Source organism: Lepidochelys olivacea (genome assembly GCF_965140295.1).
Source record: "Lepidochelys olivacea isolate rLepOli2 genome assembly, chromosome: 23".
Classification (NCBI taxonomy): Eukaryota; Metazoa; Chordata; order Testudines; family Cheloniidae; genus Lepidochelys; species Lepidochelys olivacea.
In genome coordinates, this window is record NC_140433.1 from 14788140 (window position 1) to 14803292 (window position 15153).

At 66.8% G+C, this 15153-nt stretch overlaps 1 protein-coding gene across 1 annotated transcript in view; it reads right to left on the bottom strand.

The window, feature by feature from the left end:
- Positions 1 to 15153, bottom strand: part of CACNA1F (calcium voltage-gated channel subunit alpha1 F) — a 41833-nt gene continuing 26680 nt past the window's right edge. The window contains exons 29-47 of the mRNA XM_084612806.1: positions 14716 to 14826; positions 14437 to 14520; positions 13678 to 13698; positions 13374 to 13502; positions 12351 to 12416; positions 11511 to 11602; positions 10973 to 11132; positions 9722 to 9849; positions 7453 to 7549; positions 6925 to 7027; positions 5533 to 5634; positions 5179 to 5309; positions 4851 to 4973; positions 4417 to 4649; positions 4021 to 4161; positions 3268 to 3431; positions 2843 to 2955; positions 976 to 1272; positions 1 to 567 (exon numbers count right to left, since the gene is read on the bottom strand). Of these exons, the coding sequence (XP_084468932.1) occupies positions 280 to 567; positions 976 to 1272; positions 2843 to 2955; positions 3268 to 3431; positions 4021 to 4161; positions 4417 to 4649; positions 4851 to 4973; positions 5179 to 5309; positions 5533 to 5634; positions 6925 to 7027; positions 7453 to 7549; positions 9722 to 9849; positions 10973 to 11132; positions 11511 to 11602; positions 12351 to 12416; positions 13374 to 13502; positions 13678 to 13698; positions 14437 to 14520; positions 14716 to 14826 (2583 nt within the window). The 3' untranslated portion in view covers positions 1 to 279. The remainder of the gene's footprint in view (positions 568 to 975; positions 1273 to 2842; positions 2956 to 3267; positions 3432 to 4020; positions 4162 to 4416; positions 4650 to 4850; positions 4974 to 5178; positions 5310 to 5532; positions 5635 to 6924; positions 7028 to 7452; positions 7550 to 9721; positions 9850 to 10972; positions 11133 to 11510; positions 11603 to 12350; positions 12417 to 13373; positions 13503 to 13677; positions 13699 to 14436; positions 14521 to 14715; positions 14827 to 15153) is intronic.

Consider the following 15153-nt stretch of genomic DNA (forward strand, 5'->3'; position numbering starts at 1 on the left):
TCTGCCCCCCCAGACGCTGGGGGGCACCCCATTGGGTGGGGGCGTGGCTTCAGCAAAGGGAGCGGGGCTTCTGGAAGAACCACCCCTATGGCAGGAGCCTGCCTCAGCCAATGGGGAGGCAGAGTTCGGGGGGGGGGGTGAAGCCCCCTCCTCTGCTGTGTCTTCTCCTGCCCCCCCATTCCTCCAGGCTGCACCCCCAGCGGGGGGGTCCCTCTCCCACAGCTCCCTGCCCTGGGGGTGGGTCTTCTCCAGGGGGGTCCTCGCGCCCCCCGGCCCTGGTCAATACGAGGCCACGCAGACCATCTCGTCGGCCAGCTCGTCCTCGGCCCGCGAGCGGAACGGCTCCTCGTCGCTGTACAGGGGCCCCCCCGGCCCCCCGGCCCCTTCCCCCTCGCTGCCCGGGGGGCCCCCGTGGCCCCCGGGCCCCCGCCCGCGGCTCAGCAGGTCGGAGGCGGCGCTCTCCATCTCGGCGATGGTCATGTGACAGGCGTCGGCGATCTCCCGCTTGGCGAAGGCCACGAACTTGGGGTCCCGGGCATAGATCCCCAGCCCCTCCGAGATCAGCACCTGGGGGGGCAGGGGTCAGAGAGACTGAGGCGCCCGCCCCGCCCCCCAGCCAGCCGGCACTCCCAGAGGGGAGGGGTCCCGTGCCCCTTTCCCTGCCCCCCCAGCCAGCCGGCACCCCCCAGAGGGGACGGGCCCTGTGCCCCTTTCCCCACCCCCTCAGCCAGCCAGCACCCCCCAGAGGGGACGGGCCCTGTGCCCCATTGCCCGCCCCCCCAGCCAGCCGGCACCCCCCAGAGGGGACGGGCCCTGTGCCCCTTTCCCTGCCCCCCAGCTAGCCGGCACCCCCCAGAGGGGACGGGCCCTGTGCCCCTTTCCCTGCCCCCCCAGCCAGCCGGCACCCCCCAGAGGGGACGGGCCCTGTGCCCCATTGCCCGCCCCCCCAGCCAGCCAGCGCCCCCCCCGACTCACGGCTTCCACCAGGCTGTCAGCGCTGCCCCGCTGGTCGTGGTAGCCGGGACTGGGCACGTGGAGATGGGCGTAGGGGGGCCAGGGCAGGTCCGGCTCGTGGGCCCCCCAGCGGGCGCAGGAGGGGGGCGGGAGGCTGCTGCTCTTCTCCCCCCAGCCCCTGACCGTCAGCCCCCCCTCCTCCACCAGCAGCAGGGGGGCGTAGAGTAGCCGGCCCCGCTTGGGGGGCGCGGCCCAGGCCTGCGAGGAGTCCCCTGGGGGGCGGCTGGTGCTGTGCCAGGAGGGAGCGCTGCTGTAGCCCTGGGGGGAGAGCGGGGTGAGGGGGGCCGTGGCGGGAGCATGTACGCACACGCCCCCCCCTCGCACCATCGCACGAACAGGCCCCTTGTTCAACCATCGCACACACACACACACCCCTCGCACCATCATGGACACACACACCCCTGTCACACCATTGCTCACACACAGCCCACCCCTCGCACCATCATGGACACACACCCCCTCGCACCATCGCACGCACACAGGCCCCCATCTCACCATTGCTCACACACAGCCCACCCATCGCACCATCATGGACACGCACACCCCTGTCACACCATCGCTCGCACACAGGCCCCCTCGCACCGTCACACACACAGAGCCCCCTGCACACTACCATCGCAGCACGCGCACCCCTGTTGCACGGCCACAAGCACATGCCCCCCCTTGCAGCGCTGCAGGCAGACGCCCCCAACAAAGTGGGACTTAATGTTTCCTCTGAATAGTGTGGGGGTGCCTCAGTTTCCCCTGGGCAGTTCTTAAGTCTCTAGGGGGTGGGATAAGGGTGTATAATCATTGCAGAGCCCTAAAGGGCAGGTGTGTGCAGGGGTCTGGACACAGAGAATGGCCGACACCCTGTTTCCTGGCACCTGATGGCCTGGGCCCTTCCCCCTGCCAGGTGAGAGCTAAAGGGCTGGAGAACAAAGGGATCCGGTGACCTCCTGGCACGGGAAAGGGACAAAGCCCAGAGGAGGAGGGGCTGGAGGGGGTTTCAGTTTGGGGCTGGCTGGGGACATGGAGTGAAGGGCAGACGTGGTTGTCTGGCTCACTGCCCCCCAGAATGGACCCGGCTGAGGGGTCCCGGTCTCTGCACCTACAAGCTCTGTGTTAGACCCTGTTCCTGTCGTCTAATAAACCTTCTGTTTCCCCGGCTGGCTGAGAGTCCCGTCTGGCTGTGGAGTTGGGGGGCAGGACCCTCTGGCCCCCCAGGACCCTGCCTGGGCGGACTCGCTGTGGTAAGCGCCCATAGGGGCAGGGGAGGCTGGAGGCTCCGAGGTCAGACCCAGGAAGGTGGAGCCGGGGGAGCTGTGTGTCCTGCAGACAGGCTGCTCCCCGAGAGGAGACTCCCCCAGAGTCCTGCCTGGCTTCATGGGGAGCAGCTCCAGAGCATCGCCCGGGGACCCCGTGACAGACGCCCCCATCACACACCCATCCCGTGGCACCGTCTCACCCCCTGGACCTCAGGACAGCCCCCGTCGTCCCCCGTTCCCCACTCATACACGGCTGGGCTCCCATGAAAAGTCACGACGGGCCGAAGCGCCTGGTCCCAGCCCACGGCTCAGCCCCAAGGGTGGAGCGCCCGCCCTCTGGCTGTGAGGGACACAGGCTGGAGACGCCCTGTGGCACCAAAGGGGGACCCAGCCCCCCGCGGGCGCTAGGTGCCCGTCCTCAGCCACTGATCGTGAACGAGAGAGAGCCCCTCACTGGCTCTGCCCCCCACCCGCCGGCCACGGATCGCCCCGTCAGAGACCCCAGGCCGGCCGCCTCGTGCGAATGGCCGTGCGAGAGCAAAGCTGGCCAGGGGAGAGGTCGTGCCCACCCCCGTGGGTACCTGGGGCGGGTGGCGCCGGGCCGGGGCGTTCTGGTGGTAGGTGCCCGGGATGGGCATGTCCTCACAGCTGCCCTGCCGCTGCAAACACTGCATGAGGAAGGGGGGCTTCCGGCCTGGGGGGCGAATGGGGGGGACGTTACTCCCCAGCGCTCACATGCCCCCCTGCCCCAGGCCCCGCCCCTTCCCCAGCAAGCCCCACCCCCTCTGCCTTGTCCCCCAGCCTCAAATCTCCCCCTCCCCTAACTCCATCCACAACCTTAGCCCCGCCCCTTAACCCGCCTCATGCACCTGCCAGCTCCACCCACCACCCTAGCTCCACCCCTTACCCCGCCCCCAAAACAGCTTCCCGCTCTTTGCCCCACCCCTGTGGCCCCTCACCTCCCCCTTGCCCTCCTCTTTGCGAGCACTGCCCCCCAGCCCCCTACCTGCGGGCGTGGGGGGCAGGAGGCGACGGCGCTTGGCCAGGCGGCCCCCCGGCCCCCCATCCGGGTGGGCGTTGGAGAGGCGTCGGTGGGGCAACGGCAGGGACCCCCCATAGCCATCGTCCCAGCGGTGCCGGTAGAGCCGGGCGCCCCCCAGCCACGGCTGCCTGCGCCGGGCGGGGGCAGGACAGAACCAGCAAAGAAACAAGCCAAGAAAGGGGGAGGGAGGGAGGAGCGAGGCAATGGCAGACGGAGGAGGAAGCCGGGGCAGCGGAAAGACAGAGGGAAGGAACGAGAGACGGACGGGAAAGAAGAACAAAGGAGAGAAGCGATGAACGGATGGAAACAGGAACCAACGGAGGAAGCAAGGATGGGAAACAGGGAGAAGGAATGAAAGAAAGGAAGGAAGGGGGCAGGGGAAGAGAGGAAGGGGGAACCCCGGCATCCGGGGCCGAACCCCAGGAGGTCAAAAAAATGAAGGAAGGGAAGACAAAAGTGTCAGAAGGACACAGCAGGAGAGAGACAGAAAGCACCTCAGTGAGCCCCGCCCCGCGTGGGGCAATGTGGGGGGTGCTCCCCAGTTGCTAGGAGGTGGGGTAAACCCAAGCCCCACTCCAGCTCCGACCCGCAAGAGTCAGGGTGGGAACCCAGCTATCCGAGCTCAATCCCAGTGGGGGGAGCCCTCCCCGTGAGGCGTTATGTGTGGATCTTCCCCAGCCGCCCCGCCCCAGAAGTGGCTGCATCTCAGCTTCCCACCTGTCCTGAGAGGCCAGGCTCTCTGAGTCCTCCTCCCGGCTATTGTAGCCTTGCTCCCCCGCCGTTTCCTCGCCGTTCTCCTCGGCGGTGGGGGGCTCTTCATGCACCGTCGTGGGGATACAGCTCCCGTCGGAGCTCCGCCTGGACAGACACAGGGACATCGGGAACCCAGGCGTCCTGGCTCCCAACCCTCCTGCTCTAACCACCAGACCCCCTCCCCTCACCACCACCACATACAGCCGGGGACAGAACCCAGGCGTCCTGGCTCCCAGCCCTCCTCTGCTCTAACCACCAGCCCCCACTCCCCCTGCTAGAGCCGGGGAGAGAACCCAGGCGTCCTGGCTCCCCCCCACACTCCACTCCCAGAGCTCGGGGGAGAACCCCGGCATCCAGTACCTGCTCATGCGGCGCCTGCTGGGGATGTGGGGTAGCTCGGGCAGCTCCTCCTGCCCCCCCTCGTTCTCCTCATAGCTGTGGAGGCCGTTGGGGGTCCTGACCAGACTGGCAGAGGAGGGGCGCCGGGACCCCAGTAGCCCGTTGGCCAGGGTCTCCCCACCCCGCTCGGCCGGGGCGGAGACGGGCGCCGTGGGTCGGTGGTCGGGGCTGCTGCCAAGCAATCCCTCTGGGGTCTGTGGGAACACAGCAGGGAGGAGTTACCTGGGGGTGGGGGGCACTCGGGAGGTGGGGGCTTAGCCACAGGAAAGGGGCACTTGGGGACACCTGGGGGGCTAGGCCGATGGGGGTGGTACCAGGAGCCGTGGTGGGAGGGGAAAGCGGGTGCTGGGGGGTGATGGGGGTGCTGGGAGGGGGGCAGTTGGGGGGGTCCTCACCTGGCACGTCATCTGCTCCTCCTCACACAGGGTCTCCCCGGCCACCTCCTCCCCGTCCTCCAGGTCGCAGGACAGCGCCCGGCGCATCTCAGGGCCCAGGTCCTGCAGGGTCTGCAGCCCGGCCTGGGGGGAGAACTGAGTCGTGGGGCGGCTGCTGGTGTCCCCCCTGCCATCCCATCTCCAGCCGGCCCGGTGTCCCCCCAGCCCCGCCCCGCCCCCAGCTGGCCTGGTGTCCCCCCCCACCCCGCCCTGCCCCCAGCCGGCCCAGTGTCCCCCCCCACCCCGCCCTGCCCCCAGCCGGCCCGGTGTCCCTGGGGGGGGGTCTCACCTGCAGGGCCGTGGAGTTGCTGGGGGAGGCGTCTGGCCCCAGAAGCCCCTTTTCCTTCCGCTTCCGGAACTTCCGGAAATAATCCTGGATCAGGAACGTGGCGTAAAACTTCCCCACCGTGACCTCCTCCTCTGCGGGGCGAGAGAGGGCCATCAGGATGCCTGGGTTCTCTCCCGGCTCTGGGAGGGGAGTGGGGTCTGGTGGGTTATAGTCGGGGGGGGGGTTGGGAGCCAGGACTCCTGGGTTCTCTCCCGGCTCTGGGAGGGGAGTGGGGTCTGGTGGTTAGAGCGGGGGGAGCTGGGAGCCAGGACGCCTGGGTTCTCTCCCCGGCTGTATACGGTGGGTGTTTCTCACCTTCTGGCGGGGGTATCACCTCGTCCAGGAGTTTGGGCTTCGTTCTCTTCCAGATCTTCTTGATGACAACCCGGAGCTCTTTGTTGGCTTGGTCCAAGTTGCCTAGTGGGGGTGACATGGGAGGCCAGGCACCATGAGCTACAGGCCAGGGACTCACATGAGGCACTTTGGCGGGACCGTCTCCCCTAGCTAAGCGGGGAGAGCGTGAGGCATCATGGGAGTTGTAACTGGGTCAGGAGAATGGGGTGGAGGGGTTGGAATGAGGCAAAAAAGAACTACAATTCCCACAATGGCCCTGAACTACCATTCCCATGATGCCTTGCAGTGCCTCTCTCGGAGGCTACGCTGTGGTGCATCCTGGGAGATGTAGTCCGGCTGGGAGCCCAGCTCATAGAGAACAGGGCGTGAGAGGCACCAAACTACAATTCCCATGATGCCTTGCAGTGACTCTCCACTCTGGGTTTTTTGGTGGACAACTCTTGCTGGTGGCTGCACTGACAGTTTTTCCTAAAATCTTCCTCAACGGTAGGAAACACAAATAAATGTGCACATGTCCCCGTCCACAGCAATGCAAGGTATTTGTGTAGGGTTTTTTTGCAGACTCGATAACGACAATAACGTACAGTCGTCTCTCTCTGCTACTGGCCCCACACACGATAGAAACACAAATAAGGCGCTTTAGACTTACTGGCGAGTATGTCTGCTCCTGTGAAACGTGAGATTTGTATGTTTGTTAATATCACTTTTCCCAGCCCCGGAAAGCTGGGGGACAAATGAAGCCCGAGGTGGGGAGGGCCCAGAGCAATGGGAGGCTGGAAGAGGCAGGGGGGTTGGGGTGATGGGGACTGAGCCCGGGGCTGGAGCCCGAAGCCTGAGCCCCACCGCCTCTAGGAAGGTAGGGAACCCACGGAATGGGCCGCTGCTTTTGCCCCCACCCCCCATCACCACCCAGAAGGCTGCGGCTGCAAGAAAAGCCCCTGGTGGCCACTCTTGGGAGAGGTAGACCGTGGTGCATCATGGGAGAGGTAGTCCACCCACCCGCCCGGCCCACGGAGGAGAATGGGAGGAGGGGGGAGCTGAACTACAACTCCCTTGATGCTCCCTTGCAGTATTTTGTGGCTCAATCGTTCTCCAAAAAGATTATTTTTCCCAGAGGACTTGGGGGAGATCCCAGCCCCCGTCCCCACCCTCTGCAGCTCCAGTTAACCCTTTGCCCCCCAGCATGTCCAGCCCCCATCGACTCCGGTTGTGTACGGACCCAGAGACACCAGAGTCTATGAGTCACCCCACAGCGCTCGCTTGAGCCCCCCTCTCCCCAAGCCAGTCCAAGCCCAGAGACACCAGCCCCCCACAGGCCCAACTGTACCCCCACCCCACACCCCCGGGTTTCACCTTCGGTCTTGATCTTGAGCGAGGTGCGGACCAGGGCGAAGAGGGTGGCGTTAAAGGTGACGGTGCCGTCTGCGTTGAGGGGCATGTTCATGGCCACCAGTCTCTGCGAAGAGAGGAAGGATAGAACCCAGGCGTCCGAGCTCCCAGCCCCCCCTGCTCTAACCACCAGATCCCCCTCCACTCCCAGAGCCGGGAGAGAACCCAGGCGTCCGAGCTCCCAGCCCCCCCTGCTCTAACCACCAGATCCCCCTCCACTCCCAGAGCCGGGAGAGAACCCAGGCGTCCGAGCTCCCAGCCAATCCTCACACTACTCTAACCAGTAGTCCCCACTCCCCTCCCAGAGCTGGGGAGAGAACCCTGGCATCTGGGTTCCCAGCCAACCCCCCCCCCACTCTAATCACTAGCCCCACTCTCCTCCCAGAGGCAGGGAGAGAACCCAGGAGTCCTGGCCCCCCCTGTACTAACCACCAGATCCCACTCCACTCCCCTCCCCTTCCAGAGCCAGGGAGAGAACCCAGGCGTCCTGACCTTACAGGCCACACGGTGCGGGCAGAGCTTCCCAAAGCCGAGGGGCGGCTGGATCCGGCGCAGCAGGGTCACGACGTCCAAGTGTTTAATGCGGCCTCTGGGGAAAGAAATGGGGTGGGCGGAAGGTGTGGGGAGCTGTGGGACACATGGGGGGTCTGCTGCCCCTGGTGGTGGATAGGGGAATAGCAAGGGGGGATAGAGCTGGGGAGATCTGTGAGCATGGTAGGGGGGCTGTGGGTCCCAGAGGAATTGAGGGTGTGGGGGACCTGGGAGGATTGGGGGTTGTGGGGGGTCTCAGGGGAATTGGGGGTTTTGGGGAGTGTCATGGGGTCCCCGGGCGATGCTCTGGACCTGCTCCCGGCGAAGCCGGACAGGACACTGGGGACCCTCCTCTCCTGGTGCCAACTGTCCCCAGGGCAAGACGCTGCCCCACCTTCCACCGTCCTGGGTCCGACCCCGGAGCCTCCCGCCTCCCCTGCCCCACTGTGTGCTTCCCGCAGCGCGTCCCCCCGGGCGTAGGGCAGAGCTTGTTAGCACAGAAATCAGGGTCTTTCAGCCAAGTCCATCTTGGGGAGTCCTGGGCCAGATGCCCTGGACTCCCCCCTCCAGTCCCCCCCTCAGACTCCCAGCCTCCAGCCCCCCGACCTGCGACACCCCCCTTTATGCCCCTCCTCCTCTTTGTCTCCCTCCGGGCCAAAGGTGTCATCTGGTCGCACGCCCCTCCTGGGTCTCAGGTTACACAGGTGCAGACACCTGCCCCAGGGCCCCAGCAAAATCACACCCCCAATTCCCACCACCCAAGCATTGGTGCAGCACGCAGGGAAACTGAGGCACACACAGTATTAATATAGGCCAGTAAGACTCACATGCAACATAAGAAGATGAATAAAACCCCACTCATCACAGGGGGTCCCAGGGGAATTGGGGGTGTGGGGGTCCTGGGGGAATGAGGAGTTTGGGGGCCTGGGGAAGTCAGGGGGCTGGGACTCCCAAGGGAATTGGCGGTTGTGGGGGTCCCAGGGGAGTCAGGGGATTGGGGGTGTGACGAAGTTGGGGATTTTTGTCGTGTTTTACATGAATAGCATGTGTGCGCCTCAGTTTCCCTGTGTGCTGCATGTTTGACAAGCTGGCGGGAGAGGGGTGGTTGTTGCAGAGGACCAGGTGTGACCTTGCCTAGCAGCCGGGACCCCCGGACAATGGCCTGGAGATGGGGAACCCCAACAACTGGTGACCTGGAGACTCAGAGGCCACCCCAGCTTGGCGGTCAACTGGTTCCAGCCAGAGAGGACAGATGAGAGGAGGGGGGCCCAGGCAACCTGTTTACCTGGAGAGAAGACAATGGACAGAGGGGGGGCTTGGGGCCGGTGAGATCAGATGCCCAGCGGGGAAGCAGGGGGGCTCAGGACTGGGGGGAGGGAGCAGCTGGAGCCCCCTGGATGCAGGGGAGACTGGACGTGCTGGGCTGAGGGGGGCCAGGCCTGAGGCCAGAGAGTTTCCTATGCTGGGTTCAGACGCTCAATAAACCCTCCTGCTTTATGCCGGCTGAGTCGCTCCGGGCTAGAGACCAGGGGGCCTTATTCCCTCCCTCCTTATTCCCTCCTGGGGTGGGGAGCTCGGCGGGGGGCCTTATTCCCTCTGGGGGTGGGAAGACCGGGGGGGGCATTATTCCCTCTGGGAGTGGGAGCTCGGGGGGGGCCTTATTCCCTCTGGGGGTGGGAAGACCGGGGGGGGGCATTATTCCCTCTGGGAGTGGGAGCTCGGGGGGGGCCTTATTCCCTCTGGGGGTGGGAAGACCAGGGGGGGCATTATTCCCTCTGGGAGTGGAGGCCCCAGGGCTCCAGAGCGAGGGGACTCCTTGAGGGGCCCACGGCAGAGACAGGCATGCTAAGGGTCAGAGAGGTGCAGTTCCAGGAGGCGGGGGGCTGGACCCCCGAGAAGGGCTGTCGCGCTGATGGCTGCTCACAGAAAGGCGACTGCCCCAGAGTCCTGACTGGCTTCATGGGGAGCAGGTCCAGAGCATCGCCCAGGGCTCCCCCGAGGGACCGCACGGGCCAAGAGTGGGCACGACCAGTGAGTCCGTGACAGGGGTCCCAGGGGAATTGGGGGTGTGGGGAGCTGGGGGAATTGGAGGGCTGGGGATCCCATACAGTTTGGGGGGCCCAAGGGAATTGGGAGGTTGGGAGTTCCAGGGGGTTTGGGGGCCTGGGGTAATTGTGGGTTTGGGGAGATCTGGGGGAGCCATTGAGGGTTTGGGGGGTGGGGCTCTTACTTGGCGGTGGGGTCGTACTCAGACCAGATGCGTTTGAACTCGTCCAGGTGGTGGGGGCCCAGGATGGACCAGTCCCGGGTCAGGTAGTCAAAATTGTCCATGATCACAGCCACAAAGAGGTTAATGATCTGGGGGGGCAGAGGTCAAGCAGCGAAAAGATGGGGGGCAGGGTCTCCATGTGGGGGACACCTTGTGCCATGCAGCATAGGGGGCACTGGGGGATTATGGCAGATGGAGAGGTCCCCAAGGGGCAGGGGGGCAAATGACCCCCAGGAAGGGGGCATAGCAGAGCTGGGGGGCCGGGAGCCCTGAGGGGGGCTAGTGCCCATGGAACATGGGGGACCCTGGGGGCTCTGGCGGATGGCGAGGGGGGTCCCATAGTGGAGGGAGGTGGGGTCCCATGGGGGGTACAGGGGCTCTGGCGGATGGAGGGAGGCGGGGGTCCCACGGGGGGTACAGGGGCTCTGGCGGGTGGCGGGGGGTCCCTCGTGGGGTACAGGGGCTCTGGCGGATGGAGGGAGGCGGGGGTCCCACGGGGGGTACAGGGGCTCTGGCGGGTGGCGGGGGGTCCCTCGGGGGGTACAGGGGCTCTGGCGGGTGGCGGGGGTCCCACGGGGGGTACAGGGGCTCTGGCGGGTGGCGGGGGTTCCACCGGGGGTAAAGGGGCTCTGGCGGGTGGCGGGGGGTCCCACGGGGGTACAGGGGCTCTGTCGGGTGGTCCCTCGGGGGGTACAGGGGCTCTGGCGGGTGGTGGGGGGTCCCACGGGGGTACAGGGGCTCTGGCGGGTGGCCCCACGGGGAGTACAGGGGCTCTGGCGGGTGGCGGGGGGTCCCTCGGGGGGTACAGGGGCTCTGGCGGGTGGTGGGGGGTCCCACGGGGGGTACAGGGGCTCTGGCGGGTGGCGGGGGTTCCACCGGGGGTAAAGGGGCTCTGGCGGGTGGCGGGGGGTCCCACGGGGGTACAGGGGCTCTGGCGGGTGGCGGGGGTTCCACCGGGGGTAAAGGGGCTCTGGCGGGTGGCGGGGGGTCCCACGGGGGTACAGGGGCTCTGGCGGGTGGCGGGGGGTCCCACGGGGGGTACAGGGGCTCTGGCGGGTGGCCCCACGGGGAGTACAGGGGCTCTGGCGGGTGGCGGGGGGTCCCTCGGGGGGTACAGGGGCTCTGGCAGGTGGTCCCACGGGGAGTACAGGGGCTCTGGCGGGTGTCCCACGGGGGGCGGGGTCCTGCAGCGGGGGCCCCGGGGGGGCTCACCAGGAAGGCACAGAGCATGAAGAAGCTGATGAAGTAGACGATGGCGAAGTGGCTCCCGCAGGTGAATTCCTCGCCGGGCCCCACGTCCGACTCGGGGTCGCAGCGTTTCCCGGGCAGGCTGGCCAGCATGATCTCCTGCCAGGCCTCCCCGGTGGCGCACCTGGGGGGCCAGGGGGGTCAGCTGGCCCCCTCCAGCATCCTGCCCAGCCCCATGGCACCTGGTCCTGCCCATGTCACCTCCCAAAACCCAGCCCCACAGTGGCACTCGGCCCCCCGGCACCCAGTCCCGCCCAGCCCCACGGCGCCCTCCAGCACCTGGCCCTGCCCAGCCCCATGGCTCCCCCCCGCCCCGCCCCAGGGTGGGGAGTTGGGGCATCGGGGGGGAGTTGGGGAGATGGTAGAGCCCCAGGGGGGAGTGGGGGCGTCGGGGGCCCCCAGGGGGAGTTGGGGGAACGGTGGAGCACTGGGGGGAAGTTGGGGTATTGGGGGCCCCCCGGGAGGAAAGGGGGGAAGGCGGGGGGCCGGGGGGGCACGGTACCTGAAGAGCAGCAGCACGGCCTGGGGGAACGTCTGGAAGTTGTTGTTGCGGTTGATCTGCGTCCCGTCCTGCATCGCCACTTTGCCGAAGGTCTGAAACACCCCGGGACGTCAGCAGGGGTGGGGCACCCCAAAAGGGACCCCTTGCCCCCCCCAGCGCCCCGCCACCCCCACCCTTCCTGCTCCCTGCTGCCCTGCAGGTTAGCTCTCCTGAGCTCCCCGCCTCCGCGTGCCAGGCAGAGACACGTGTGCGATGCACAGCTGGAGCCCTATGCGCATGGTGCTTGTGGAGACACACGCGTGTGTGTTGCACACTCAGGGGCTGCACGGGGGTGTTGCACGCCTGGGGTCTTTATGCACAAGCAGCCCTGGGTTTGCTTGCGATAGTTACTAGTGTGGCCCAGAACCGGGTGTGCGAGGCACACGCCAGCCTGCAGAGGCAGACACAGCACAATGTGCGTGGGCCAGAGGTGCCCTCTGGTGCATGTCGCACAACCAGAGCCATGCACGAGGGTGTGACACACGCTGAGGACTGGGCTGCAGACACAGGGTGTGCGCAAGTGGGTAACGTGTGCTCCAGCATCCCTTGCTCGGTCCCAGCCTTGCACAAATGTGCCGCATGTGGTTTGGTGTGTTGCATGCTCAGGGCCACGCACAAGGGTGCATGTTGCACATGCAGGCAGTGTGTTGCACGCTTGCCGGCTTGCACAAGTGCAAGACCCACACTCAGGCATGTCTCAGAGGCACCCTCAGCAGTTCACGCTTGTGGGGGCGTGCAAGGCCAGTGCACTAGTGTGTGCATTGCACATGCACAGCCGTGCAAGGCTCCTCCCCCGCTCACCTGCATGCCAATGACGGCGTAGATGAAGAAGATCATGGCGATCAGCAGGGCGACGTAGGGCAGGGCCTGTGGAGAGACACGGGGGGGTCAGAATATGGTGGGGTCACAACCCCCCCTTCCAGCCCCACCCCCCTGTACAGCTGACTCCACCAGGGGTGCTCCCAGTATGTCCCGCTCCAGCCCTCCCTGGCGCCCAGCATGCATTGCTCCGTCTGGGCTGCCCCATGGGTGCCACGCAGTGCATGCTGGGAAGGGTGTACCCCCATAACCCCCAGGTGTATCCCCCATCCCCCCATGGGTGTACCCCCTCATTCCCCCCCAATGTACCCCCATAGCCCCCTGGGTGTATCCCCCATCCCCCCATGGGTGTAACCCCATCTCCCCCCAGGTATACCCTCATAACCCCCCGGGTGTACCCCCCATCCCACCATGGGTGTAACCCTCATCCCCCTGGGTGTACCCCTATAACCTCCCGGATGTACATCCCTCATCCCTGTGACGAAGTGGGAATGGTCTTAATGTTTCCTCTCAATACTTTGTGTGTGCCTCAGTTTCCCCTCCGTGTTACTCAAGCACCTAGGTGGGGGGATGAATGTGTGTGATTGGTGCGGCAACCCTAGAGGGCAGGTGTGACCCAAGTGGCCACCTGGGCCCGAACAGTGGCCAACACCCTATCTCCTCCTCCTCGGCAAGGACCAGCCGCAGGTGCTGGTGCAGCCCAGGTGACCTGCTGGCCTGGGAGAAGGAGGGGAACAGGCAGGTCTGGGGACAGGCAGTCTCCGGACTGGGACTCGGGGAGGGGGGGTCAGGGGCACCAGGCCCGGGGTCCCCCAGACGGACTTTGCTGAAAGTTCCTGCTCCTGGTGCTAACGAGCTCGGCTCTACACCGACCAGTAACCCGGCTGCGTCCCCCGCGGGCTGTGGAGTAGGGCCAGGGCCCCACCGGTGAGAAAAGGGGGCTGGGGAGGGACACCCCCTCAGCCCTGCCTGGGGGCCCCCCGCCCCCCGAGGGCGCTGTCCCACCTGGAAGGACTTGATGAAGGTCCAGAGCAGGGTGCGAATCCCTTCGCCTTTGCTGAGCAGCTTGACCAGGCGCATGACGCGGAAGAGGCGGAAGAAGGTGATGGAGATGCGGGAGCTGTCCTCCGAGCTCTGTGGGGCAGGGGGCGGGGGGGTCACGGTGCCCCACGGCAGCCCCCGCGCCAGGCCCCACGGCTCACCCCAACTCCCTCCGACACCCCCCTGTACCCCCCACCTCGTCCACCTCCAGAGTCTCGTCTGGCTCTGGCCCCCGTCCCCCAGCCCGGGGGGGGATCCAGGGCGTTACCTCGCCAACGTGGCCGCCGTTCTAGCGGGGGGCCGGGAGTTGTGATGACAATGAGGAGGAGACGGAGGATGAAGCCATGAGACCCCGACATCCGCCGGGAAACAACCATGGGAGAGATGAGAGACAGACACCAACGTGGGTGGACGGACGGATGAACGGGGTGTGTGGGACAGACGGATGGGGGTATGTGTGGGGGGGGACAGACAGACAGAGGATGGGTGTGTGGGGACCGGGGGGGGGTATTTCTCGAGCATGTTCCACCCCCGTGGATTCCCATTTTATACCGGGACCCTTGGCCTGGCGCTGCGACACGCAGCCCCCTGGGGCAGGGCGCAGGGGCTGGTCACGCGGGGACCCCCCTGGGGCAGGGCGCGGGGGCTGGTCACGCAGGCACCCACCTGGGGCGGGGCGCGGGGGCTGGTCACGCAGGGACCCCCCTGGGGCAGGGCGCGGGGGCTGGTCACGCGGGGACCCCCCTGGGGCAGGACGCGGGAGCTGGTCACGTGGGGTATCTCTGGGGCAGGGCTCGGGGGCCCTTCGCATGGGGACCCGTTCAGGGGCGGGGCACAGGGCCCTTCGCACGGGGACCCCTCCGGGGCAGAGCACGGGAGCTGATTCCCCCACTCCCCATGCCCCCCATCTCCCCACCCTCCAGCTCCCCTGGGACCTGCCAGCTTCCTCTCACTTTCCCCAGCCCCACATGGTGTGGCCCGGACACTGGGGTCCCGGCCCCAGATTTGGGGAAGGGGGGGCACTTACATTGACCTCGGTGACGGCGATGTCCACCACGCTGCCCACCACGATCAGCGCGTCGAAGGTGTTCCAGGCGTCACAGAAATAGTGCTGGGAACGGGGCGGGGGGTCAGCCGTGGGGTGCATGTCCCACCCCGCCCACAGCTTGCCAGACCCCACCCTGTCACACAAGGCCCCACTCCCGTTGAGCCCGGCCCCACCCCCGTCATGCCCGCCCCGCCCCCTCACCCAAGGCCCCGCCCCCATGGTGACAGGCCCCACCCCCTCACCGCAGGCCCCGCCTACCCGGGGTTTGAAGGCGATGATCTTCAGCACCATCTCCACGGTGAAGAGGCCGGTGAAGACCATGTTGAGCAGGTCCATGACGTAGTTGAACGGCTGCGACTGCTCGTAGTGCTGGGGGGCGAGTGCAGGGTGAGGGGGGCCCGGCCCCACCCCCTACCCTGATGGAGAGACAAGCCCCGCCCCCAGACAGCCAGGCCCCGCCCCCTCCCCAGATAGCAGGACAGGCCCCTCCCCCACACAGCCAGGCCCCGCCCCCTGCCCCAGGCCCCGCCCCCTCCCCAGATGGCAGGACAGGCCCCTCCCCCACACAGCCAGGCCCCGCCCCCTCCCCAGATGGCAGGACAGGCCCCTCCCCCACACAGCCAGGCCCCGCCCCCTCCCCAGATGGCAGGACAGGCCCCTCCCACACACAGCCAGGCCCCGCCCCCCAGGCCCCGC